This window comes from Monodon monoceros, unplaced genomic scaffold, assembly GCF_005190385.1.
Source record: "Monodon monoceros isolate NGI ecotype Baffin Bay Population unplaced genomic scaffold, NGI_Narwhal_1 Super_Scaffold_12, whole genome shotgun sequence".
In the NCBI taxonomy this organism is placed as follows: domain Eukaryota; kingdom Metazoa; phylum Chordata; class Mammalia; order Artiodactyla; family Monodontidae; genus Monodon; species Monodon monoceros.
Window position 1 is genome coordinate 52,313,819 of NW_021703768.1, and position 27,476 is coordinate 52,341,294.

At 35.9% G+C, this 27,476-nt stretch overlaps 1 protein-coding gene across 1 annotated transcript in view; it reads right to left on the bottom strand.

The window, feature by feature from the left end:
• ADAMTS6 (ADAM metallopeptidase with thrombospondin type 1 motif 6) overlaps nucleotides 1-27,476 on the bottom strand; it is a 261,001-nt gene that overhangs the window by 146,780 nt on the left and 86,745 nt on the right. Inside the window, exons 7-8 of the mRNA XM_029218816.1 lie at nucleotides 14,941-14,984; nucleotides 10,757-10,862 (exon numbers count right to left, since the gene is read on the bottom strand). Coding sequence (XP_029074649.1) covers nucleotides 10,757-10,862; nucleotides 14,941-14,984 — 150 coding nt within the window. The remainder of the gene's footprint in view (nucleotides 1-10,756; nucleotides 10,863-14,940; nucleotides 14,985-27,476) is intronic.

A 27,476-nucleotide genomic window follows, 5' to 3' on the forward strand; every position in this document is an offset into this window, starting at 1 on the left:
TGTGAAGAACCCAGAACCCAGGGATGAGTTAGAAGCACCCACTTGAACCAAAACACAAAACAAGACAAAAACAAGAAAAAAAATAACAAGAAAAACCACATTAGAAAAGTAATAGGGGGACTTCTCTGGTGGCGAATGGTTAAGCATCTGCCTGCCAATGCAAGTGACACAGATTTGATCCCTGGTCCAGGAAGATCCCACATGCTGCACAGCAACTAAGCCCATGTACCACAATTACTGAGCCTGCGCTCTAGAGCCCATGAGCCACAACTACTGAGCCCATGTGCCACAACTGCTGAAGCCTGCATGCCTAGAGCCTGTGCTCTGCAACAAGAGAAGCCACTGCAATGAGAAGCCTGAGCACCGCATCGAAGAGTAGCCCCCGCTTGCCGCAACCAAAGAAAGCCCACGCACAGCAATGAAGACCCAATGCAGCCAAAAATAAAATAAATAAAATACATAAATGTATAAAAAAAGAAAAGAAAAGAAAAGAAAGGTAATAGGAATAGTTTCACTTTGACTGCATTGTCCCTCTCCCAGGGCAGCATATCACTGCACCAAGTGTATCTCCCTGGGCCTACAGTTATGCCAGTGGAAAAAGGAGATCTCAAGGTGGCCATCCAGTTTCCCCAGCATTCCAGGACACGTACCAGGAGAACCACTTAAATACTGCCTCATGGGGATCACTTTGGGAATCAGATAAAGATGGGAAAAGGGAGCATGAGGCTCACAGCAATGAACACTTTGCATTCTTGCTAATGGTGGCACCTGAGCAGAGATCCCAGTGGCTGTGCTCATCTGCAGAGTTGAACTTGTGCCCATTTCTGGCTGGGCAACTTGCTTGGCAGTTTTTCCAGGTTTGCATCCCTTGTTATTGACCTCTCTCAGCCATGGACCCATTCTAGAGCCCCACACAGGAAAACAAGTCATTAGTTTGCTGACCAGAGCCTCCATCCCTACTCAACCAGGAAGCCTGGCCAGCGATGCCAGGTAGCTATGCAGCTCATCTGACATTCAGCCATGACAAAGAAGCATATCAGTAGCTCAACACAACTGCTGCAAAAGGCTGGAAGAGGAGATAGTTTCCTCAAATGCATAGACACCAGTGCAGATACAAAGATCACAGAGAATCAGGTACACTTTCAGGATCAAAGGAGACTAATAAGCTCCATTGACTAACCCCAAAGAAATACAGATCTATGAACTATCTGAAAAAGAATCAGAATAACTCTCTTAAAGAAATTCAGTGAACTGTAAGAAAACACAGATAGATAACTCTAAAAAAGAGACCATTAAAACACACACACACACACACACACACAGAGAAATGCTGCAGCTGAAGAATACAATGACTGAACTGAAGAATTTAGTAGAGAGCTTCAACAATGGACTTGATAAACAAAAGAAAAAATCAGTGAATTGGAAGAAAAGTCAATTGAAGTTATCCCATCAGAGAAGCAAACAAAAAAGAATGAAAAACAGGGAAGATAGCCTATGTGAATTATGCAATATCATTAAAAGAAACTATCTATGCATTATTAGAGAAAGAGAAGGGAGAAGAATGGGGCAGAAAGCTTATTTATAGAAAGCAGCAAGGGAAAAAAATTACTCACATACAAAGGAACACCCCCATACTCTATCAGCAGACTTCTCAGCATAAACCTTGCAACCAGGAGAGAATGAGCTATATTTAAAGTGTTAGAAGAAAAAAACTGTCAACCAAGAACACTTAACAAAGGACAACTGGCAAATTTGTCCTTTAGAAATGAAGGAGAGATAAAGACTTTCTCAGATCAAAAAAGCTGAGGGAGTTCATCACCACTACACCTGCCTTACAAGAAATGCTGAAAGAAGTTCTTCAAGTTGAAATGAAAGGATGCTAATAAGTAATACAAAAACACAAGAACATATAAGACATACCGGTAAAGGCAAGTATATTGTCAAATTCAAAATATTCCAATATTGTAATATGGTAATGTGTTAATCACTTTAGCATAAAGGTTAAAGAACACATAAAATATAATTATAAAAATCTATAGCTACAATAATTCGTTAATCAATCACAATATAAAAGATGTAAATTGTGATGTCTAAAATATAAAATATGGGGAGGAATAAAAAGGTAGAATTTTTTTATGCACTCAAAGTTAAGCTGTCATCAGCTTACAATAAAATGTTATATCTATGTTTATGTAAGGCCTGTGGTTACCACAAAGCAAAAACCTACAGGAGATACACAAAGATAAAGAGAAGGGAATCAAAGCATACCACCAAAGAAAATCATCATTCACAAAGGAAGACAGCAAGAAAGGAAAAAGGAAACAAAAGAATTACAAAACAGCCAAAAACACAATTAATAAGATGGCATTATTAAGTCCTTATCTATCAATAATTACTTCAAATGTAAATGGCATAAATTCTCCAATCAAAAGACACAGAGTGGCTAAATGCATAAAAAAATAAAAAGACAACCATCTGCTGCCTACAAGAGACTTAACTCAGCCTTAAAGGAAACAAATAGGCTCAAAATGAAAGGGTGGAAAAAGATATTTGATGCAAATGTAAACCAAAATAGAACAGGAGTAGCTACACTTATAACAGGCAAAATAGACTTTAACCCAAAAACTAATATAAGACGAAGTAGGTCAAATATTATAATAAAGGGGTCAATTCATCAAGAGAATATAACAATTGTAAAGATTTTATGCACCTAACATAAAAAGTACCTAAATATATAAAGCAAATTTGAAAAAGAAATTAATAAAATAATAATTGATGGGGATTACAATATCCTCACTTTCAATAATGGATAGATCACTCAAAAAAATCAAGAAACATTGGACTTGAATCACACTTTAGTTCAAATGGTCTTAAAAGACACATACAGATCATTCTATCCAACAGTAACAGAATACGCATTCTTCTCAAGGTTACACAGAACATTCTCCAGAATAGATCACATAATAGGTCACAATACAAGTCTTAACAAATTTAAGAAGATTGAGATAATTTCTAGTCTCTTTTCTGACCACAATAGTATAGAACTAAAGTCAACAACATGATAAAGCAAGAAAATTCACAAATACATAGAAATTACACAACATACTGCTGGTCAAAGAAGAAACCAAAAGAATAATCAAAACTATCTTGAGACTAATGTAAATGGAAACACAATATACCAAAACTTAAGGGATGCTGCAAAAGCAATTTTAAGAGGGGATTTTATAGCAATAAATGCCTACATTAAAAAATTCAAATAAATAGGCATCTAAATAAGAAAGGAAGAAGTAAAATTGTCCCTCTTTGCAGACGTTATGATCTTGTATACAGAAAAATCTAAAGATGCCACATAAAAATTCTTAGAATAAATGAATTCAATAAAGTACAGGACACAAAATCAAAATGCAAAAATCAGTTGTGTTTCTGTATACTAACAATGAATAACCTGAAAAAAGAAAAAACAAAGAAAACAATCTCATTTAGAATAGCATAAAAAATATTAAGGAATAAATTTAGCCAAGGACAGGAAAGATCTCTACACTGAAAGCTATAAGACATTTATAAAAGACAGAAATAAGTGAAAAGATAGTCCATGTAAATGGACAGGGTGAGTTAACACTGTTAAAATGTTCATACTACCTAAACCATCTAGTATAGATTGAATGCAATTCATATCAAAATTTCAATGACATTTTTTATAGAAACAGAAGAACAATCCTAAAATTTGTATGGAACTACAAAACACACCAAATAGTCTAAGCAATCTTGAGAAAGAACAAAGCTGGAGTTATGACTGTTGCTGATTTCAAACTATACTACAAAGCTACAGTAATCAAAACAGTATGGTACTCGCATAAAAACAGACACATAGACCCAATAGAACAGAATGGGGAGTCCATAAAAAAAAAACCCACACATATATTGTCAACTAATATTTGAAAAGGGAGCCAAGCATAGTCAATGAGAAAAGGATAGTCTCTTCAATAAATGATGTTGTGAAAACTGGGCATTACCATGCAAAAAAAAAGAAAGAAATTGGACCCCTATCTTACACAACTCACAAGAATTAACTTAAAATAGATTAAAGACTTAAATGTAAACCCAGAAACTATAAAACTTCTAGAAGAAAACATAGGGGAAAAGCTCCTTGACAGTGTCTTGGCAATGAGTTCTTGGATATGAAATCAAAAGCATAAGCAACAAAAGCAAGAATAAACAAAGTTGGACTACATCAAACTAAAAAGATTCTACACAGCAAAAGGAGCAATCAACAAAATGAAAAGGCAACCTATGGAATGGAAGAAAATATTTGCAAACCACACAACTGATAAGGAGTTAAAATCCAAAATATAAAGGAACTCATACAACTCAATAGCCAAAACAAACAACATTTTAAAACAACATTTAAAAATGGGCAAAGGACCTGAGTAGACATTATTCTAAAGAAGACATATAGATGACCAACAAGTACTTGAAAAGGTGCTCACATCACTAATCATCTGGTAAATGAAAATCAAAACCACAATGAGATATAATCTTATACCTGTTAGAATGGCTAATAAGAGACTTCAAGAGCTGGCAAGGATGTGGAGAAAAGGGAACTATTGTGCACTGTTGGTGGGAATGTAAATTGGTACAGTCACTATGGAAAACAGTATAAAGGTTTCTCAAAAAAATTAAAAATAGAACTACCATATGATCTGGCAATCCCACTTCTGCTTATATAGCCAAAGGAAATAAAATTTCTATTTCAAATAGATATCTACACCCCCATGTTCACTGAAGCATTACTCACAATAGCCAAGATATGAAAACACCCTAAGTACCTACCAGTGCATGAATGGCTAAAGGGAATGTGATACACATACACCCCCCACACACAGTGGAATATTATTCAATCATAAAAAAGAAGGAAATTCTGCCATTTCCTTCTGTACAGCAAAAGAAACAATCAACAAAATGAAAAGGCAAACTATGGAATGGAAGAAAATATTTGCAACATGGATGAACCTTGGGGGCATTATGGTAAGTGAAATAGGTCAGATAAAGACAAATATTGTATGATCTCACTTATATTTGGAATCTAAAAGCTGAACTCATAGAGAGTAGATTGGTGGTTGTCAGGGGACTGGAGTCTGGAGGAAATGGGAAGATGCTGTTCAAAGTGTACAAACTTCCAGTTATAAGATGAAAAACTTCTGGGGGGGGCTCAGTAAAGCATGGTGACTATAGTTAATAATACTGTACTGTATACTTGAAAGTTGCTCAGAAAATGAATCTTAAATGTTCTCACCACACACACAAAAAAAGGTAATTATATGATGTGTTGGATCTATTAACTAACCTTATCATGGTAATCATTTCGCAATATATACGTGTATCAAATCATCACGTTGTACCTCTTAAACTTATACAATGTTATATGTCAATTATATCTCAATAAAGCTGGAAAAAAAGGAGAAAACACAAATTACAAATATCAGGAATGAATGATGGAACATCATTATTTATATTATAGACATAATAATATCAAGGACGAAATAATATCAACCTTATGTATACAAACTCTTCCAGAAAATAGAACACTTCCTAATTCAATTTATAAGACTAACTTTATTCTGATACCAAAACTAGTCAAAGACATTAAAAGAAAACTACAAACCAACAAATTTATTTTTAACAAATTGGGCTGAAATAACTGGATCTTCATATGAGGAAAAAAGGGAACTTCCACCCTTACCTCACACCATACAAAAAAAGTTAACTCAAAATGAACTACAGATCTTAATATAAAAGCTAAAAGTATAAAATTTAGACAAAAATATAGAAGAAAATCTTCACAATCTTGAAGTAGGCAAAGATTTCTTAGGACACAAAAACACAAACCATAAAGGAAAAATTATAAATTAGACTTCATCAAAATTTTAAAACTCTGCTTTTCAGAAGACCTCATTAAAAAATGAATGGCAAGCAAAAGACTTGGAGAAAATATTCACATTATGTATACATGATAAAGACTTTTATCCAGAATATATTGAGAACTCTTACAGCTCAATAAGAATGAAACACCTCAGTTTTTTTTTTTAATGGGAAAAGGAATAGACATTTAAGAAGATAATGAATAACAAGCACAAGAAAAGATATTCATCATCACTAACATCATTATTTATCAGAAAATAATCAACTAATTAAAGACACAATGAGATACCACTAAAATGCATAATAATGGCTAAATCAAAAAGATTTATAATAATAAATGTTGGCAAGGATCTGCAATAACTGGCACTCTCATAGATTGCTAGTGGGACTGCAAAATGGTATACAGCCACTTTGAATTAGAGTTTTCTTGTTTATTATAAAGTGAAACTAACATATACCATACTACCAGCAGCACTACCCAAGGGAAATAAAAGCATATGTCCAGACAAATTCTTGTACGTGGTTGTTCATACCAGATCTATTTATAATAGCTCCAAACTAGAAACAATCTAAAATGTGATGTGTGCTATTATGATATGGAATACTCTTCAGGGAAAAAAAGAACTATTGATACACACAACAACAACATGACTGAACCTCAAAACCATTGTGCTGAGGGAAGGAAGCTAGACACAAAAGAATACCCACTATATGAGTCCACTTAAATGAAACTATAGAAAAGATGAGTTTAATCTATAAAGATAAAAAGTAGATCTGTGGTTGTCTGGGGCCAAGGAAAGGGGAAGGAGTGTGGAGACTGACTGTAAAAGGGAACAAAGGGACTTTTTTAGGCAATGTAAATGTTGGTAGCTTGACTGTGGTGGTGGTTACATGGTTATACACATTTGTCAAAATTTCTCAAACTGTACACAAAATGCATGCATATTTATTGTATATAAATTATAACTAAATGTTTTAAAACTTACTCATGGGAAAGCAAACACTTCCAGAAAATAGAACACTTGACTCATTTTATGACTAACACTATTTCAATACCAAAACTAGACAAAGGCATTAAAGTGTCAACTACCTTGGTGTATGTTTATTATTAGCCTTCTATCAAGAAAACACAGCACTTGTACACACTGCTATTTTTTAAATGGATAACCAACAAGGACCTACTATATAGCACAGGGAACTCTGCTGAATATTGTATAACAACCTAAATGGGAAAAGAATTTGAAAAAGAATAGCTGTATGTATATGTATAACTGAATCACTTTGCTGTACACCTGAAACTATCACAACATTGTTAATCAACTATACTCCAATACAAAATAAAAAATAAAAAAAAATTTTTTTAAGTCTCCATATATTGTACACCCACAAAAAAAAAGAAAAGAAAACAGCATTGATCAAGCATTTAAAGATACTCAGGTATTTGCAGCAGGAGAGGGGAAGTTTGGATAAAGAAAACAGTAATAATAGCTTCCTAACACAGTAACCTAATTTACAATTTTATCCTGAAGTCTTGCCACATTTCTCCTTCTTTAAAAACTTCATCTCCTAACCAATCTTCTATAAAAAGTATATCTCGGGCTTCCCTGGTGGCACAGTGGTTGAGAGTCCGCCTGCCGATGCAGGGGACATGGGTTCGTGCCCCGGTCTGGGAAGATCCCACATGCCGCGGAGGGGCTGGGCCCGTGAGCCATGGCCGCTGAGCCTGTGCGTCCGGAGCCTGTGCTCCGCAACGGGAGAGGCCACAGCAGTGAGAGGCCCACGTACCTCAAAAAAAAAAAAAAAAAAAAAAAGTATATCTCTACTGGTAAGACCAAACATTGAAAATGATTTTTAAAAGCAAGACTGATAAACTCCTGCAGCTTTCAATACAACTTTTGACAATCCTTTCAAAATTAGAGTAACAGTTCACTCAATCACTATTAATTAACAAATGAGTTAAGTCAAATCTAAAAGTTTTATTGTTCACTTATTGTGAAAAAAAGTCAGACATATATAATAGTAGAGAGAGCACCATAATGAACTCCCATCCACATGTCATCAACATTATAAAATTCAAAATGTTACTATTCTTGCTTTATCTTTTTCTTTTTTCTCCTTTCTTTAATAAGCAAATCTCAGATGTCCTGCCACTTCAGTCACATATACTTCAATATGCATCTCTAAAAAATATGGATTTTTAAAAAAGATTTCATTTTAAGATGACTTATTTTTGTACAGCATGAATATATTAGCTAGCTTTCTCAATATACTACATACCTAGTTGAATTCTTGCCACCTGTCTTCAACATAATTTTTTTCAACTTCTGAAAACTATGGCAACTACATTATTAATAAAAAAATCTTTCAAAGAATATTCTTTTTTATAAGATTTCATTAAGTGTTGATAGCTTATAGCCTTCATTAAAACTAGACTGTCATTTAAATATAGGATAAAGCTCAGTTTTTCATTTGACGAGGAAACTAATTTCTTGTTTGCATAAGGGAGTGAACAGAAACAAAAAGTGGTCATTAAGGCCTAGCCAAAGAAAAGAAGTTATCCACTGCTGTTTAAAATGGATATAATATCCCTACATAAGTATGCAATGGGTGCAAAACCATATTCTACACAACCTAAAGATTGGTAGAAAGTATTCGCATTCTAGTGACTCAGTAGAGGCACTTCTCACTAATTCATGGTCGAATATTTTTCACTGTAATTAATCTGGAGATATCACCACATCACTTAACATTCATTCTACTAAATGATAAAAATTACAAAAACCTTTGTTTTATACTCTATAGAGTATAGAGCACATTATACTCTATTTGAAAAGTATACCTGATATATTTACCATGGCTATTATTTTGTTTCAGGAAGAATAGAGAGCACTATATTTTAATGATGACATGAGTTGTACTAGAGTTGACTTGCTAAATTCCTTAAAGCTAAACCCTAAGATCTTAAAAGCAAGTAAAAGGATTTTCATCAATGAATAAGACAGTGTGTTAAACATACCCTACCTAGTTGTCTGAGGACAAAGGGATAGGGGGATAGTGACATAGGAATCAACGTGGAAAGAAAGTTAATTTTTAGGGCTTCAAATAACATTTTTGAATTGAAGCATTTCTTCTGGCTTTCAATATAAAGCATTTTGTGAATTCCTCCCCCCCCCATTTTTAACACTCACATCATCAAAAAAGAATTAGCTATGAAATAAAGTTACAACAAGGCACATAAATCTTAAGAGGTATATTCTACTTCTCTTCTACATTTCTTCTACATAAGGTACAAACCATTCATCTGAGAAAGAATTAAAAGGAATTATCCATAAGGTCAACAAAAAAATCTAGGAAGCCTCAGAGTAGCTCAGTTAGAATCTTAATAAAAGATAAAAAGAGAGATAAACCCTCACCTTGCCTATTTAAGTACATATAAGAATGGGACTTATAATGCATACATTGACATTGACTAACTCATGGCTCCATGAGGTAATACTGCTCTCATACACATATTATTTATCCACTGCATGTTACTTATCCTAACCTTTCAATTTAATTGAATCTAACAGAACCTATTAAATTCAGCCTGGTTGCATAAGATTATGACAATAATTAATGAGTCAGATTTTTAAGTGAGTTGAAGATAAACTGCCTGGTTAAGAAGGCTTTTCCCTTTTGTTCCCCTGCTGTTTATTGAAATGGAAACTAGAATACCAATATTCTTAGGATTCGACTAAAAGTGTAATACTGACTTTTCCCTGTGTCTGAATTAAGTCAGGTTTGAAACTTGTTGGTTACTTGAATTCACAAATAAATCAATACCAATTTGGTAAAATTTAAATTGCAATTTTCAAAATAATGCAACAGTCTGACCCAATTTTACTCTCCCCTTTGGGAAAAAAAAAAAAGCTGAACTACAGATTTATCTCAGGAATGACCTCTGAGGCAAGTCATATAATAAGCATTCATTTTATTTGTTCTTTTTTCCCCCATCCATTTTTTCTACCAAAAAAAGCAGACTACAAAATTTAAATCATATAAACATCAGAAGTTCTTAGAAATAGGCTGCTTGTTTTAGTTTAAAATGTTTGACTATCCTTTTGAAGTTTTCAAACTTCTCTCCCTCCACATAAGCAAGCTTTTACATTTACTATTGCCTGTTATTTGAAATAAAGTAAGCGTTTTATCGCTGTTGGGTGGTGGGTTGGGGGAGGGGGAAGTCATAGGATAGTTTCTGGCACAGATTTATTTAAAACAAATATTAAAAACTCCAGTTCCTCCTGAAAGGTAGTGAGGATGATATCTCACTACTCTTGTAAATATCAGGGTTTTTTTTTTTTTCCACTGACACACAAGTGCACCTGAAAATACAAGTTGCATAGCAGTGATTACACAAACCTAGAAAAGGCATGCTCACAGCTGTTTGAAGAGTGAAAACTCAAAGTACACTTTATGGTAATGGTGTCAATGATGATTTTTAAATATATATGTATTGTCACTTGAGAAAAAGAAAGATCATTTAAACAATTCGACTGTGAGAAACTCGGTGTTGAGTGGACCACGGTAAAGCTAAATTGTTTCAAATGTACATAACAAAACTTAAGTGTGGTGCATTCACTACTCTGAGGACACTGGTCATTGAATCAGAAAGATTATTTAACAAGTCTCCAGTTCTTAAGATGATTTATCCCAATACCTTAAATGATAACATTCTCTATTGAAATCAGACAAAAAGGCAGTAAAATATGGTTGAGCACGGGCGTTCCACACAGTAGTTATGAGTTGCTCAAAAGAGTGGAGTTCTAAAATTTATTTTGATTTTCTTAAACTCACTCACTTGTGACCAATCTCATGTGCAATGGTAAAAGCTGAACCCAGGCCAATGTCTTCATTAATGCTGCAGCTCCTTTCAGGCTCACACATTCCAGCCACAGAGGCCAAGCCTGAATAAACAGAAGGAGACACAAAGGGTCAAGCCAAGGTGTTTCACTCTTAAAAAGCCCATACTTATAAATGCCTGGATTCTTTTTAATAACCTCCATGCACAGAAGGAGCAGTTGGCAAAAGGTTAACTTTCTAGTCATTTGCAAAATCACTGGGGGGAGTTTCACTTTGCCGGCTAGACATTAATATTTTTTGAACTGCAGTCAGTGCTGGAAAATGTCTAGACTAGGGGTTAGATTTATAAATTTTACTTCTGGTAACTTGGGACCACCTAGTAACTTGAGCCAGAAGAGGGAATTCAAGAAAGCATTTCTATTTTAACATTCTTCAGGCTGTAGAAAGCAAAATATATCCACATTATTTTTCTAAAAAGATCTGTTTAAGTTTAGTGGGTTCATAAAAATATACAAGCAACTTTTTAGTTACCAAAAAAAGGGAATCCCAAATGGTTTTTAAAAATGACATTTTTATAAAAACAAAAATGAATGATTCAAAACAGAAAAAGAACTGTTAAAGATGGGAGGTTTTTGCATTTTTTTAATCTTCTGAAATTAGTCCTGCAAGTGATGCAACAATTTCTATAAGTATTTTAATGGGTGGAAAGTCATCCACACATTCAGCGTGGTTCTCCCCTCTCTCATCCCCCTTAAATGCATTAGTTTTAGTAATAAAGCAAAAACTATGGTGTTAATTCACCGATTCTAGTGAAATGTTATATTACTCAAGGTATTCTTCCCTTGGGAATTTTAGTATGTAAAAGTTTTAATATTTATTTCCAAATGAATATCATGCTCTGTGATTAGTTCAAAACTTTAAAATAGTGCTGAGAAAAAAGAATTTTTGTGTGAAAGATATAATGTCATGTGTTATAAGGAAACAGATGCCAAGTCATACTTAACACACATATGTACTAAAGTTATTTAGAAGAAATTGAAGGAAAAGTAGGAAAAATATTTTATATGATAGTAGTCTACTATCAACACCCATGTATTAATAATTACCTTCCCACCAAAAGTGATTTCAATCCAATTCAATTAATATTTCTCGAATGCAATAAACAATGTTCTACGCTAGGTACAAAGTCCAGTTACACTAATTTGGAACAGTAAAAGCTATTCAATTCATATTCTTACTGACAAGAAAGCTCTAGAAATTGTGTATTTTTGTATGCTCTAATATGAAATATCAACATTAATAACCACATTGGAAAAGAGCTGAGGTTAGTGTTGGATTTGCTGATAGACTGTTTGCTTTTCCTACTGATTTATGTTACAGGGGGGGCAGGAGCTGGGGAGGAGGTGATTTTTGCCTCACAGAGTTAATAATAGTGATATCTTTGTTCTGCCCTTCCATTCACTTAGAGGTCTTGGGACTTGAAGAAGAGGAAGTAAAGAGGGACTAGTTGAGGCAGGATGACTTAATTTTTTTTGGTTAATCAAAAATATTTAATGAATATTACTTCCAAATTCCACTGAGAGAAAAAGAGACAGAGAGAGGGGAAATACAAAAAAGTCTGCAGTACATTATCTGCCTTTAAGCTACTGGGTTCAACATGGTCCATGATATGGAAAAAACAAAGCCACTCTATTTGAATATTGTTTCTGTTTTGAGCTTTATGAAATTTGGTTTAAAAAATTACTAATATTTATTGTTAAATTAACATTACTTATATTTCCTGAAATCTATTATGCCATTATCCTTTTGTTGTTGTTGTTGTTTTTCTTTGGTATGTGCCATATGGCCCTATTTTTAATTGAGAATGCCAAATGACTCCCCAAGGTGTATTTGTAAGCACAGATTTACTTATGCATCTGATATAAAATTGTTAGCTCTACTAAAAGAACAACCTAAGAAAAAACATATCTGAGAAATAACTATTTGTTGAAAGTATAAGGTAAATCTTAACTAAAATAAAAGACTAATTTAGATGCTAATGTATTTTTCACAACTTCCCACCATTTTTTCTATTCCTGTAAAACTGAAGCTGTCAAAGTTCTTATGTGTGATTGTGTTAATAGGGGTTTGATTACTATTCGGGTCATTTAGATTTCCTCAGTTTGATGGTCACAGTTTGCACCCTGAAATCTACTTAGCCAGGTTACAATTGGTCACCAGCAGTACTAAGCAAGAAAATATCCAAGAGTCAGCATGAAAACCAATATGAAAGTTACCAGAAAGACCACTCAAAAAGAAAAAACCTGATCAACTGTGCTGATAATATATTTTCCACATATTAAAATCAACACATGTATAAACAACACAATTCATTCAGTTTTCAGTATAAGAAATAGTATAAAAATAAGTTATAATGGTTTATAATTTGAAAAATAATTTATATTAGGATTGAAAATACACTGACATGTATCCAAGTATTAAAATATTGATTCTGGAAATTAATAAACTATCCCAACGTATTAGGCAGTGTTATTATTCATGTCCCAATGAAGACCATATCTCAGTGTAAATAAACTACCTTCAAAAAGCAGAATAGAATATGTATAGATACATACATATGCATATAGCTATACATATATATTTCCTCAAAATAAACACACTAGAGAATACAAGCTAGAGCTTGCACCTTCTTTGAAACTTGGTGAATATTATACCTAAAACTGATTAAGCACTTAGTAACTGCTTATGGAGTATGTACAATACAGGGAATAAGTTAAACAGTATAATTTCTACATTAAACAACACCAGTTCATTTCTATAGTAAACGCCTTTATATTTCCTTAAATGACTTAAAAAATACCCTTGCAGCATAAGGGCAGATATTACTCCTACATCATAGATAAGGAAATTAAGGAACAAAGAGCTAAATAAACTGTAAAAGGTAGTAATGCACTGAAACTGTCAAAGCCAGTTGTTGGTTTTCAGCTCAGGTTCCCTTCCTTTGGATTACTGTTGGTCTTGTTAACCTAAAACACTGTGAAGAAAATCTTTTTGATGTGAGCTCTCTCAGCAAAGAGTTCTTTCTCTGTGTTATGATTTTAACCAGCAAACTTCTCCACCATAATACTTGTCATCGGCAAATTGGGATTTCTCCTTTTGCTGTAAATCCTGAGGGAAATGAGGAAGGAGAAGCCTGGGAAGGCAGGTAAAATCATCAAGAGAAATTTTAATTTTCGAAGAGATGTTTCACTGACCTCTCCAGGACCTCTACTTTAAATTTGATCATCCCCAAATTCTCATGAGGCGCATAGGAACAGAATTCATAACTATTCCTTTACAGATAAGAAAAGTGAGACTTGTCAGAGAATCTAGAGAATTCACCTTCAGTTGCTTAACTTCTGAGTCTGTAAAAAGCCTCTATGACTCTAAAAAAAACCCACCATATAAAAGCCTCCTGCTTTTACTTAAAATAATTCTAGTTGCTTAACAATTTAGTCTAGTTGAAAGCTACCATTTTCCCCCATTTGTATTTGCAGTTAACTTTTAACCACTACAAAGTTATGCTCCACAACAAAATGATTTTTTAATTTCTAGAATACTATAGAATTGCTTTAAAAAAAAACAAGTGATATATGGGAAGCACAAGAAAGATAATTCTGTCCTCTCTCTCCACCTCTGGCTGTAATATTTTACAAAATTGGTTTTATTCTGTTCAGGTAATAAAATTTTCCAATAATATCTTTATTTATGAGGATATAATCTTTCCACAAAATTGGACCAAAAGAAATACTGTTCTTAATGCCTCTCCATGAAGTATCCCCTAAGTTTTTTTTCCCTTTCCTTCCTGGACTCAGATTTGAAGTTGCTGGTTGCTTTAATTTGCTCTCAAACTCCTTAGTATTTTTGGAAAATACATTACAGAGATGGATTATATGAAAATGAGTGGTAACTTTTGATTTATTATTACTGTTTGATGATTTTGAATCACCTCCTAAGCTGTTTTCAATCATCATTCTACTTGTTTCCTAGTAAGTGACATAAACACAAAGGTCAGGTTTACCAGTTTATAGGAATAATTTCAGATGTGGCAGAAAAGAAAATTACCAAATTAATAATAATAAAAAGTAAAGCAATTGGACCAAAAAGACAATCTGAACTATCCTCCCTTTATAAAAAACTTACCCAGTGTTCCACAGGGCTTATTTTTATAAGTGCAGATATCATATCTATAGAGGAGAAAAAAGAGAAATGAAATTTGTAATCTGATCAAATTTGTAAAATATTTTTGTATATTCATCACATTTCTTTCATGGAGCTCTGGTTGTCAGACCACAATCAGCGCAATTATGAGCAGCCAGCTGGAGTGTCGGCATTTTCAGCACTCTGGGGGACAAGCCAGCTGCACTATACTCACAGCCTCTGGCTGCAAGCCAATGGGACACCTGTCAGTAAGAAAGAAAGGTTAAAGTGGATTTTTGTAATTGCAAGTTCCATAAAACCATCTACCATACTGTTTTGAAGCTAGAATAGCTTGTCTGCAGATTGCTACTGCTTCTACAAAAAGCAAATGGGTGGCTTTTTATTCCCAATATCTTTTGGACCTGCTGGAATATTTTTTTATTATAGCCACAGACTATATTTTATACTTCTGAGCTATAAGCAATATTTGGAGTTCCTTTAACACAGGTTCTTGTTTAAAAATAAATTAGGGGACTTCCCTGGTGGCACAGTGGTTAAGAACCCACCTGACAATGCAGGGGACACAGGTTCAAGCCCTGGTCCAGGAAGATCCCACATGCCACGGAGCAACAAAGCCAGTGCGCCACAACTACTGCTCCTGTGCTCTAGAGCCCGTGAGCCACAACTACTGAAGCCCGCACGCCTAGAGCCCGTGCTCCACAACAAGAGAGGCCACTGCAATGAGAAGCCCGCACACTGCAATGAAGAGTAGCCCCCGCTCACCGCTACTAGAGAAAGCCTGTGCGCAGCAACGAAGACCCAACGCAGCCCAGAATAAAATATAAATAATTAATTTTTAAAAATAAAAATAAACTAGGGCAATACAGCAACGGGAATAAAATTGATATCACATAGTTTTCCTAGTTGTATACCAGCAATTTAGTGTGGTTAAAACACAAATATTTTACAAACAGCTAAATAAATAGCTCAATAGAAAGCTTTGCTAATGATGGTCAGATACTTATTCTAATGCTGTACTATATTATAACTCAATACAAAAGATGGAATCCATAATGTTGCATATTTTAAAATATATTACATTTAGAATGCTAAACAGTATTGATGTGGACATTTATTTTTAGTATTTTTATAATATCTTTGTAAACTAATCTCTAAAATCAAAACTATTCAAAGTTCTAAAGTGAGAATAAAGTTAAAAAGACTGAACATTTTTATTTGCCTACAATTTATGCTACAAATGAAAAGAGTTTCAGGAAAAATTTCACCAACTAAATGAAAATCCAGGTGGTAAAAGTTTTTTTTTTTAATTGCATATAAATAATGGTTAGTCCATAGTACTAGAGGAAGGCGTTAATACTTAATTCCATTCTTGTTCATCAGATCGAAACTTATTTTCAAGAAACAAATATACCAGCATACCACTGGTTATTCTCATTAACATCCCTAGAGACTCCCTTTGCCTATTTTTGAATTTCAAAATCTTCATCTTGTTCACTTTACATTTGAGAAAAGGGATTTCTTCTCCTCTTGCATACCATTCTCTTCTGACCATTCACATATTCATCCCCTCTCTTCTCTTGTAACTGGAAACCACAGGATTGCAGTATCTGGTACACTCTTGAATATAAGATAGAGAGGGTACTTGGTGTACTTACCAAAACACCAGAAAGTATATTCTGGATGTCACAACCAATTTATCTTGTGATTATATGTGTAATGCCTGTGACATTACATAGACAGAACCCATACCAGCAGTCTTCAACAAAATGTAAAAAAAAGGCTTCTCATGGGTAATGCAGATTTAAATGTTTAAACGGAGCCTAATTCCAAATCCTCAATTTCCATATGTACCGTTCCTAAAATTGATTTGCCTGAGGATGCACCTGCAAGTCACCAGTATTCTGTCCCTCTTTCGACTTTCACAATCATCCGTTTCTACTTTACAAAAAAGAAAGCATACTTCTCACCCATCCCAAACCTTGCTATGGTGCCTTGTTCCCCACCCAACCCTGTGGGTAAAAGTCTCCAGAGCATAATGCAAAGGGATAATTCAAGAGTGCATTGGGGGAAAACCAAGATGGTGGATGAGTAGGAGGACGTGGAGTTCATCTCTCTCCACAAATGCATTAAGAATACATCTACAGATGGAACAATTCTCACAGAACACCGGCTGGACACTAGCAGAAGACTTTGGACACTGGAAAGGACAAGAAAGATCCCCGCACAACTGGGTAGGATGAAAGAAAGAAGGGAAAAAGAAGAGGAGAGGCAGCGGAACGGGATCTGTACACCTGGGGGGAGCTAAAGCAGAGGAGAGGTTCCCGCATCCAGGGAAATCCCCTCACTGACGGGGAAATCCCCTCACTGACGGGGAAATCAGTTGGGACAGAAGGGGAGCATCTGAGGCTGTTGGAGGAGGATGAAACGGCCTGTCTGTGACAGATAGGACAGAGTGAGAACTACACAGCTGGTCCGTGCCACAGCCCTGTGCGCCCCAGACTGGGACGTGTGTCTGCTGGTGCACACGGGGGGCTGGGGGAGGCATTAAGAGCTGGAACATACGGACTGAAGAGCAAACCTGGGGGCAAAGCTGCTGTTGACTGCGAGGAGACAGCCTGAGGGGACAGGAGGGAGGAAATCCGCAACCAGGAATGCTTGTGGAGGAAGCCCAGACTGCCATAGAAGCAAGGTGCCACTGTTGACTGATGTGCAGGGGGTGGAGCCGCCATTGCAGCCTCTCTCTTCCCACGCGCCGGCCACCTGTCCCTCCACGCACAAAGAAAAGCCCCCAACAGGGCTGGCCTTCTCATGCCTGCCACCAGGCGCTACAAAAGGCCCCCACCAGAGCTGACCTTCTCGCGCCAGCCGCCAGGCACTAGGAAACGCTCCCACTAGGGCCAGATCTCTTGTGTTTGTGGCCACCGGCTTTCCCGTGCACCTGTCGCCACCGGGGCCCCCGTGACCCAGGAAGTCGTGCCACCTCTGAGCCCTGTCCTCACCGGGGCAGACCCGAATGCTCCAGGGCAGCCTTTGGAGCAGACTTCTGTGGGTAGCCCACATACAGAGGTGGGGCTAAAACCACAGCTGAGCCCCAGGGGCGGAGCAACTAAGGAAGAGGAACAAATGAAGCACCGGACAAAGGATCAGTCTCCAAAATATACAGACAGCTCATGCAGCTCAAAATCAAAAAAACAAACGACCCAGTCAAAAAATGGGCAGAAGACCTAAGCAGATATTTCTCCAAAGAAGATATACAGACGGCCAACAAACACATGAAAGGATGCTCAACATCACTAATCATTAGAGAAATGCAAATCAAAACTACAATGAGATATCATCTCACACCAGTCAGAATGGCCATCATCAAAAAGTCTACAAACGATAAATGCTGGAGAGGGTGTGGAGAAAAGGGAACCCTCTTGCACTGTTGGTGGGAATGTAAATTGATACAGCCACTATGGAGAACAGTATGGAGGTTCCTTAGAAAACTAAAAATAGAACTACCACACGACCCAGCAATCCCACTACTGGGCATATACCCAGAGAAAACCATAGTTCAAAAAGACACATGCACCCCAATGTTCACTGCAGCACTATTTACAATAGCCAGGACATGGAAGCAACCTAAGTGTCCATTGACAGATGAATGGATAAAGAAGATGTGGCACATATATACAATGGAATATTACTCAGCCATAAAAAGGAACAAATTGGGTCATTTGTAGAGACGTGGATGGACCTAAAGACTGTCATACAGAATAAAGTAAGTCAGAAAGAGAAAAACAAACATTGTATATTAACGCATATATGGGGAATCTGAAAACATTGGTATAGACCATCTTATTTACAAAGCAGAAATACAGACACAGACGTGGAGAACAAACGTATGGATGCCAAGGGGGAAAGAGGGGTGTGTGATGAATTGGGAGACATATATATACTATTGATACTATGTATAAAATAGATAACTAATGAGAACCTACTGTATAGCACAGGGAATGCTCTGTGGTGACCTAAATGGGAAGGAAATCCAAAAAAGAGTGGATACCTGTATACGTATAGCTGATTCACTTTGCTGTACAATAGAAACTAACACAACATTGTAAAGCAACTAACTCCAATAAAAATTAAAAAAAAAAAAAGAATGCATTGATCCTGGAGGATAATCCTTTATGAGCAAAGCAAGAAAAATTGAAGGGGATGACACTTGTTTTATCCTGGGAAGACCTGGGGTCTGTCAGTATGATTGTTTATAAAGCAATCTATATACCTATCTCATATTTAGAATTCAGAAGTGAGACGGTTGTCATGGAGTGTACTAACAGGTTGATTTGACCTAAAAAATGAAGTCAGGCTTGTTATTGACTGATAGTAAGTCTGACTTAGCTAAGTAGTTTGGCAACAAGGAATGATTTAGCCAGTCAGATTTTATGCAGACATTTTTCATGATTGAATGAAATAGGCAGCTCCAACGTTTTGACAAAATTTATTTAAAGCATATACACAATATATAATATGTTTTTAGCTATAGTCTCTGTAGCTACTTAAACTTGTGATAAAAAGTATTTTATTTTACTTATTTTTTTCTTTTCAACTCACTGCTTTTATTTATTTATTCATTAATATTTTTATTGGAGTATAATTGTTTTACAATGTTGTGTTAGTTCCTGCTGCACAACAAAGTGAATCAGCTATATGCATACATATATCCCCATATCCCCTCCCTCTTGAGCCTCCCTCCCACCCTCCCTATCCCACCCCTCTAGGTCATCACAAAGCGTCAAGCTGATCTCCCTGTGCTATGCAGCAGCTTCCCACTAGCCACACATTTTACATTTGGTAGTGTATGTATGTCAATGCTACTCTCTCACTTTGTCCCAGCTTCCCCTCCCCACCCCCCCCCACCCCGTGACCTCAAGTCCATTCTCTATGCCTGCATCTTTATTCCTGCCCTGCCACTAGTTTCATCAGTACCATTGATAAAAGGTATTTTAGATATCAGCTTTAATATATACAAAGTGGTACATCATTTTAAAAAATTATTTTAGGAGGCAAATTAAGCAAAAAATTTGAAAAGCACAGATAAATACAACTTATTTCCACCTCAAAGCAGTCCTTTCTCATCTCCTTTCCTTGTTCTCATTTTGCCTACACCCTTTATATTATACTCATGATGAATATTATTTCATTCTGTCACGACTGCAAAATACCTACACAAAGGCTAAAGCCACCAACAAATAATACAAGCTAAAGCATCTTAGACTAGGATAATTCTATTTGCATTTTCTTCAGCTTTCTCCAATCCTCTAATATGCCTATAGAGTTCTCCATAAGCCATTCTATAGGGAAAAGACGGGATTTCCTAGTGGCTTCTTCATTCAATTCACACTGTATCCTTCTCTATTCTATATTCACAGAGAGCAGTTATGATCTATGCTTCACCTTTAATACCAAGTACTAAAGAGCAACATTTTTACATTCATTCTTTCTTATACAGATGTACTGAGCATTTATCACATGCCCAGGTATAGTGCCATATACTAGAACCTAAAGATGAATCAGTAAGTTGTAGTCTATTTGGGAAAAGACACATAAGCAGATAAGTTACAAAATAATGTGAAAAGATGATTAAATAAAATAAATGTAAAAAAAGTTAAACTTAACACAACAGAGCCAATACTTATTAGCTATTATAATTATTATCACAGTCAAGTTATATACAAAATACTGTGGAAGTACAGATGAAGGAATGATTCTACAATAGGAAACTAGGAAACAGATTCATATATAACATAACATCTGAAACAGATTTTAAAGGCGTAGCCAGATAAAATAAAAAATGAAAGGGTATGGCATATATGGGGAACTATGAAAAGTTCAGAGAGGCTGAAACATTGAACATATAGGGTAAAATAGCAGAATACAAACTTGGAGAGTTGGTGTGGGAAGGAGGGCTATTAACTACCTTGAATGCCAAACCGGGTTTGTTTTTTCCTACAGGCAAAAGAAACTTAGAAAATAAGTTTGCATAGTAGGAAAGGTTTTTTTTTAAGTATGTTTATATGAATGTGTATACAGATTAAGTCTGTACACAGATAAATGTCTGGGAGCTTAACGGTGGGTAGGTGAGAAGGAGGTGGGAGAGTAGGGAGAATATAATGATTTCTACTCTATTATATAAATTTCTATATAGCTAATGTTTAATCAGAAAGCGTTTCACCTATGCTGGCCTCTGATTATCAACACAAGAGATAGTTTATAGCTAGTCTAATTAATGTTTAATAAATGTTGAAAATGTGTTTTTCATTGAAGAAAAAAATTAATGGTGTTCCAGATCTGTAGGTTTGCCAAAAGATTTCAGAAGCACTCTACAGCTCTTTATGAACACTTACAAGAATTCAGCAAACATTGTAGGCTTACAATACACTTAGGTAAAGCTTCTGAGACTTGTGTGTCCGCTCATTGGTTTGGAAGATCATGGTGCCAGCTGACAACTATAAGGGTAACAGAATTCTGTCCCTAAAATAAGTTCACGCACACACTGAGTGCATTTTTTCACGCAAAGTATTGTCAGAGCACCGAAATTACAACTGAAATGTCATCCAACTTATAAAATAAGGAGTATGAACTATTTTGTGCCTCCTTGTTTATTTAATAAATATTTGTATGTTTAATGAAATTTGATCTAAAACTCCCCTTCATTACAGTAGATAACAACACTCACTCACCAAACCCTCAGAGTATGCCTGATCACATTCACTTAGGTCAATTTGAAACAATAAAAATTCCTGATTGATGGAAGGAAGAGGTGATACAGTAATAAGAAAAATATTTACATGTAGCTATATCTATCATGATACATACTTCTAAAAGACTACATTGAATTTCCACTTCAACACAGAATTGATTAACACAAATATTTTTCCATTCCTTGATTGTGTGTGCTTGTTCAACATTGTGTTATCTGTACATAACAAAATGTTCAGCGTAAGTGCAAGGTAATCATTTGAGACATTTTTTTAAAATTAAAAATTGCTTTAATTCCATTACTTCCATACTTTTATAAACTTATTCTTTCACATTTTACCTTTTTAAATGTGTTTTTTATGTTATTTCATATTCCATCCATTTTCTCATAACTATTTTTCCTTCTTTTTCATGCATATATTTCTGAATCTTTCCTTTCCTACAAATATTCTCTTTGCCCCATATTTCTACAGATGATAAGAATCTTGGTGAGTTATCTAATTCAAGCTATGCTACGCTTAAACCAGGACTTCTCAAATTAGGCCGTGGATGAACCAGCTTATTTCAGCTTCTATATATATCCCTCAATCTTCTCACATCTAACCTCTAAACATCATTTTTCCACATTATGCCATGATAATCCTCACAAACTTCACACTGCACCCATTTCTTTCTCGTGATTTTCTCATTTTTACCTCGCATCAAATTCACTTTATACTCTATCAACTCTTCTCTGCCATACTATGGTTTTGCCTTATTTTCCTCCAAACCTGAGCCACTTCGGGAAAAACTGCCAAAAAAAAAAGTGCAAGGAATCTTGCTTTAACCCAAAGATATAATCTGTGTGCTTTTAGGATTTACCTTGCTGCCACATAAATTGAAGAAAGAAGAGACAGAGGAAAAGGAGTTTCCCATTACCCACTCTCAGCACCCTTTAAACAAATCGTCTCTACTAAATCTTGACCAACCCAGATGTGGCAGGAGCACCAAAACTTGGGCCTTTGGTCTAAACTACAGGCTAGGCTAAGAAGTACACTGGCATCCTAAGTAGTGAGAGAAAAGCTGAAATATGATTTAAAAAGGTTCTCTGGATTCTGAAAAACAGCACTTTATCACTGTGGTACTTTTTTCTTTGTTTTCTTTTCATGAAAGAATAATAAAGGGCTCAGTCAAGGCAGGTGAAAAAGAGCTAAGAAACGTGATCATGGGGATTCTATGTAAAGCCAGATACATAAAGGAAATCAGGGTTCCTTTTGGGTGAGTAGATGAATGCATACATTGTCATTTCCTTACCCTAAATTCATATGGTTGAATTTTGAGCAAGATCAAAACCAGAGTTGGCTAAATATGTTCCTATAACATTGGTATACTTTTCTGCTGTGGATACTTTCAGCTATTGAATCTCCTAATCACTTTGGCTAGGCATGGCTATCAGAAGAAACTGACCAAAACACATGATGAAGCTCCATTTTAAGGTCTGCAAAATATAGCACTACCTTACAATGATGAAATACCTAGATGGGTTCTTCAAACCTTTTCCAAAAACTACATTCCATTCTTATGTAAGAGAAATGATCATTGCAAAGAAGCATTCCTTTCAAAGATTTACTTTTGAAAATGGAATGAGTTAAAATCTAAACTTTGAGTCTCATTTGTTTAACACTGGGTCACAGACTAACTTCCAAACAGAATGTCCTATGTACTGTGCTGTCTCATTTTGTTCTCTTAGATGTGGTGGTGAAAGCCAAGTGATAGTGACAGAGCACTTTTCAGCTTTCTTTACATGTACTGACATAAAACACGACCTCAGTTCTAAAGACAATTGTAATAAAATAATGAGAAAAATTATTTTAACCCAATATGTGTGAGAATGTACACTACTTTTTATGATAAATGAAAAAGATTATAAGACCACCTGCCTTAGTTTGGGCTGCTATAACAGAATGTCATAGACTGGGTGGCTTAAATGACAGGTATTTATTTCTCATAGTTTTGGAGGCTGGGAATTCCAACATCAAGGTGGCCAAAGATTCACTGTCTGGTGAGAGCCCACTTCCTAGCTTGTGCACAGCTGGCTTTTCCTTGTGTGTGCACATGGCCTTTGATTGGTGCTTGCTCATGAAGAGAGAGAAAGCTCTGGTGTCTTTTCCTCTTCTTATAAGGGCACTAATAGCATCATGAGGACTCTACCCTCATGACCTCAACTAAATCTAATTACTTCACAAAGGCCTCACTCCCAAATACCATCACACTGGAGATTAGGACTTCAACATTGGAATTGGGGGAGTGGAGGGGACAAATGTTCACTCCATAACATTTGACTCCTACCCCCCAGATTCACGTACAAATTCACGTCCTTCTCACGTACAAAATACATTCATTCTATCCCAACAGCCTCAAAAGTCTTAATTCATTCCAGTACCAACTCTAAAGTCCAGAGTCTTACCTAAATATCATCTAAATCAGATATGGGTGAGACTCTATGTATAACTCATCCTGAGGCGAAATTCCTTTTCAGTTGTGAACTTTTGAAACCAGAAAAGCTATGTTTCCAAATGGAGGATTAGGCATAGAATAAATGTTCCCATCCCAAAAGGGAGAAATCAGAAGGAAGAAAGGGGTGATGGGTCCCAAATAAGTCCAAAACCTAGCAAGGCAAATGCCATTAAATCTTAAGGCTTGAGAATAATCCTCTTTGGTATGACGTTCTCCCCTCTAGAACCACTGGGGTGGTGGCATCACCCCATGGCTTTATGAGGTGGCCTCTCCCCTTCAGCTTGGCAGAGGCTGCCCACCTGGCTTCACCCACTCTGCTTCTATGAGGGCCCTCCCATGCAGCTCTGCAGGGCAATGGCCCTGCCCTTTGAAACCAGGGTAGAAGTAGTCTTGCCTCCCAGGCTGCACAGTCTGGGGCTGTGGTGGGAGTAGTAGCCCTGCTGATCTCTGAATTGTCTTTGGGGTCCTTCTTCCCTTTTCTCAAAGGATAATGCATGTTCACAGCCTTCCTTCATTACATCCTATTTTCTCTGTTTCCTTTTGTCCCAGCTGGCAGTGTTTTTCCTGGTATAATCCCATCTCTATTCCTGACTGTTTAGATGGCTGATTAGGTCTGTAGTTCATATCCACACTACTCTCCCTATTAAATGGTCAGTCAGCCACACATTTAGTGTTCTCTTTTGAACACACTTCCTCACTTTTTGCAATTTGGATAGGATGAGGATTTTCCAAATCTTAAAGTGCCAGTTCCTTTTTAGCTTAATAATTCCTTCTTCATTTCTCTCTTCTTGCATTTTGCTAAAAGCGGTCAGGAGGAACCAAGGGCCTCCTTCAATGCTTTGCTTAGAAATTTCCTCAGCTAAATATCCAATTTCATCGCTCACAAGTTCTACCTTCCACAAAATACTAGAACACAAACATAATTTGCCAAGTTTTTTGCCACTTTATGACAAGGTTCAACAAGGTTCACCTTTTCTCCATTGTCCAGTAACCCTCATTTCTGACAGAGATATCGCCAAAATGGTCTTTCTATCTGTATTTTTATCAACATTCTGCTCATGATTATTTGTGTATTCTCTAAGAACATGGAAGCTTTTTCTACAACTCTCCTCTTTTCTTTCTGAGCTCTCACCAGAATCGTCTTTAAAAAGTCCCCTCACAGCAATCTTAGGTTCTTCTAGCGGGCATCTCAAAACTTTTTCAGTCTCTACTCACTATTCAGTTTCAAACCTTCCACGCTTCTAAGTATTTGTTACTGGAGTATCCCACTTCTCAGTACTAATTGCTGAATTAGTCAGCTTGGGCTGCTATAACAAAATACCATAGACTGGGTGGCTTAATAACAAATATTGATTTCTCATATTTCTGGAGCTACGAAGTCCAAGATGAAGGTGCTGGCAGATCCTTTGTCTGGTGAAGGCCCTCTTGCTCACTTGCAGACAGACACCTCTTTGCTCTACCCTCACACGGCAGAGAGAGAGGGGGTTCTGGTCTTGTTGTCTTCTTATAGAGGCACCAATTCCATCATGGGGGCTCTACCCTCAAAACCTCATCTAAATCTAATTACTCCTGAAGGTCTTAACCTCCTAATACTATAACATTGGGGGTTAAGATTATAACATTGGGGGTTAAGATTTTAACATATGCATTTTAGGCAACCACATTCAGTCCACAACACTACTTTAAACAGCAAATTTGATTCACTTTATGAACTTCACAAGTTACATTTTTTGTAATACGCATCTCTTTATCCAAATGACATTAATTATCTTGGAAAAGTTACTTGCTGATATTTTTGAACCCTTAAAACCCAAGACCACCCATATGTATATTATCTGATGAAGTAATATATTTATTATTATTATGTGACTATATTATATAATACTTCTCAAAGATATGTCAGGGTTATTTGCTTAATAAATATTAGATATATTTAGCTACTAATTCTTGTCTTATGTCAGAGGCTACCAGTGTTTCTGCTCATGGAATGAATTAAAGATTTACCATAGATTGTAAAACATAGCCCTGGCTATTCACGTGATAATATGAATTTTCCATTCATCCTACTAGGGTTTTTCTATTGGGAAGCATAGAGATAGTAAGCAAAGAATGCCTTTGCCCTTGCAAAACTGTCCCAAGCCATTGCAAAATGTTGATCTGACAAGACTGAAGTTTTCGTATCTACGTTATAAAAGCCTACCAACACAGGATGTTCATTCCTTTATGATCATCAGTAGCCTCAATTCAACAGATTATCATTTTTGTCCTCTGGGCCTATCTGCAATAGTATTTCAATCCTTTTCCATCTCCTGGTTAACTGATTAACTTTCTCCTTGATTGTTTTGTCACTAAATCATGATATATTCTTTACAATGAATAAATTGTTTCTATATTTCTACACATTCACCAAAATGGGATATTACGTTGTTTGCACCCTGTCTTTTAGCTAACAATATATTTTGAGCATCTTTCTATGTCAGTAAAGAAATATGCACATCATTTTAATGACTTTATCAAATTCTACTGTAACAAAATTTAAACAATGCCCTATTGTTGAAAACTTAAATGGTTTCCAAGTTTTCACTGATATAAACTTAATCACAATGAAACATCACTATAATTTTGCACATTCATCTGATAATATTTTCATATTAAAATCCTAGAAGAGAAACACATTTAAGGATTATCATTCATATTGTAATGATCTCACCATTGCCCACTTCAATAACCTTATGTCCACCTCTCTCCCCTCTCTGCAATCTCAAGTAGCATTTACCTTCTTTTGGTTTCCTGAACATACCATATTTCCTTCCATTTCATGAACTTTGACCTTACTCTTACCTCTATCTGAAACACTTTTCTACCAACCCTACTCTCTTTGCTAGGTTACTCCTACTAATCTTTCAGATTCCTAGTCAATGCACTTCCTCAAGGAAGTCTTCCATGACTAGATGAGGTTCCCCTAATCAATACTTGTCGAACTCCCTAAATTTTTCCTTCATAGCTCTTATCAGACTGGTACTTTCATGTATGTGTCTTTCCCACTAGACTGCAAATTCTTTGAGATTAGGGACTGGGCTGTTTTGCTCACTACTGTATCCCAGCACCCAGCACAATGCCTGGAGCACAATACGTATTCAGTGTTTATAGAATTAATGCCCTCTAGAAAAGTTATATCAATTTATTCTACCACAATCCTATTTCCTGATACCCTTGTCACCAGTTAATGAGAAGAAAGTTATTTTAAGGTATTTAAACAAAGTTAAATAATGAAG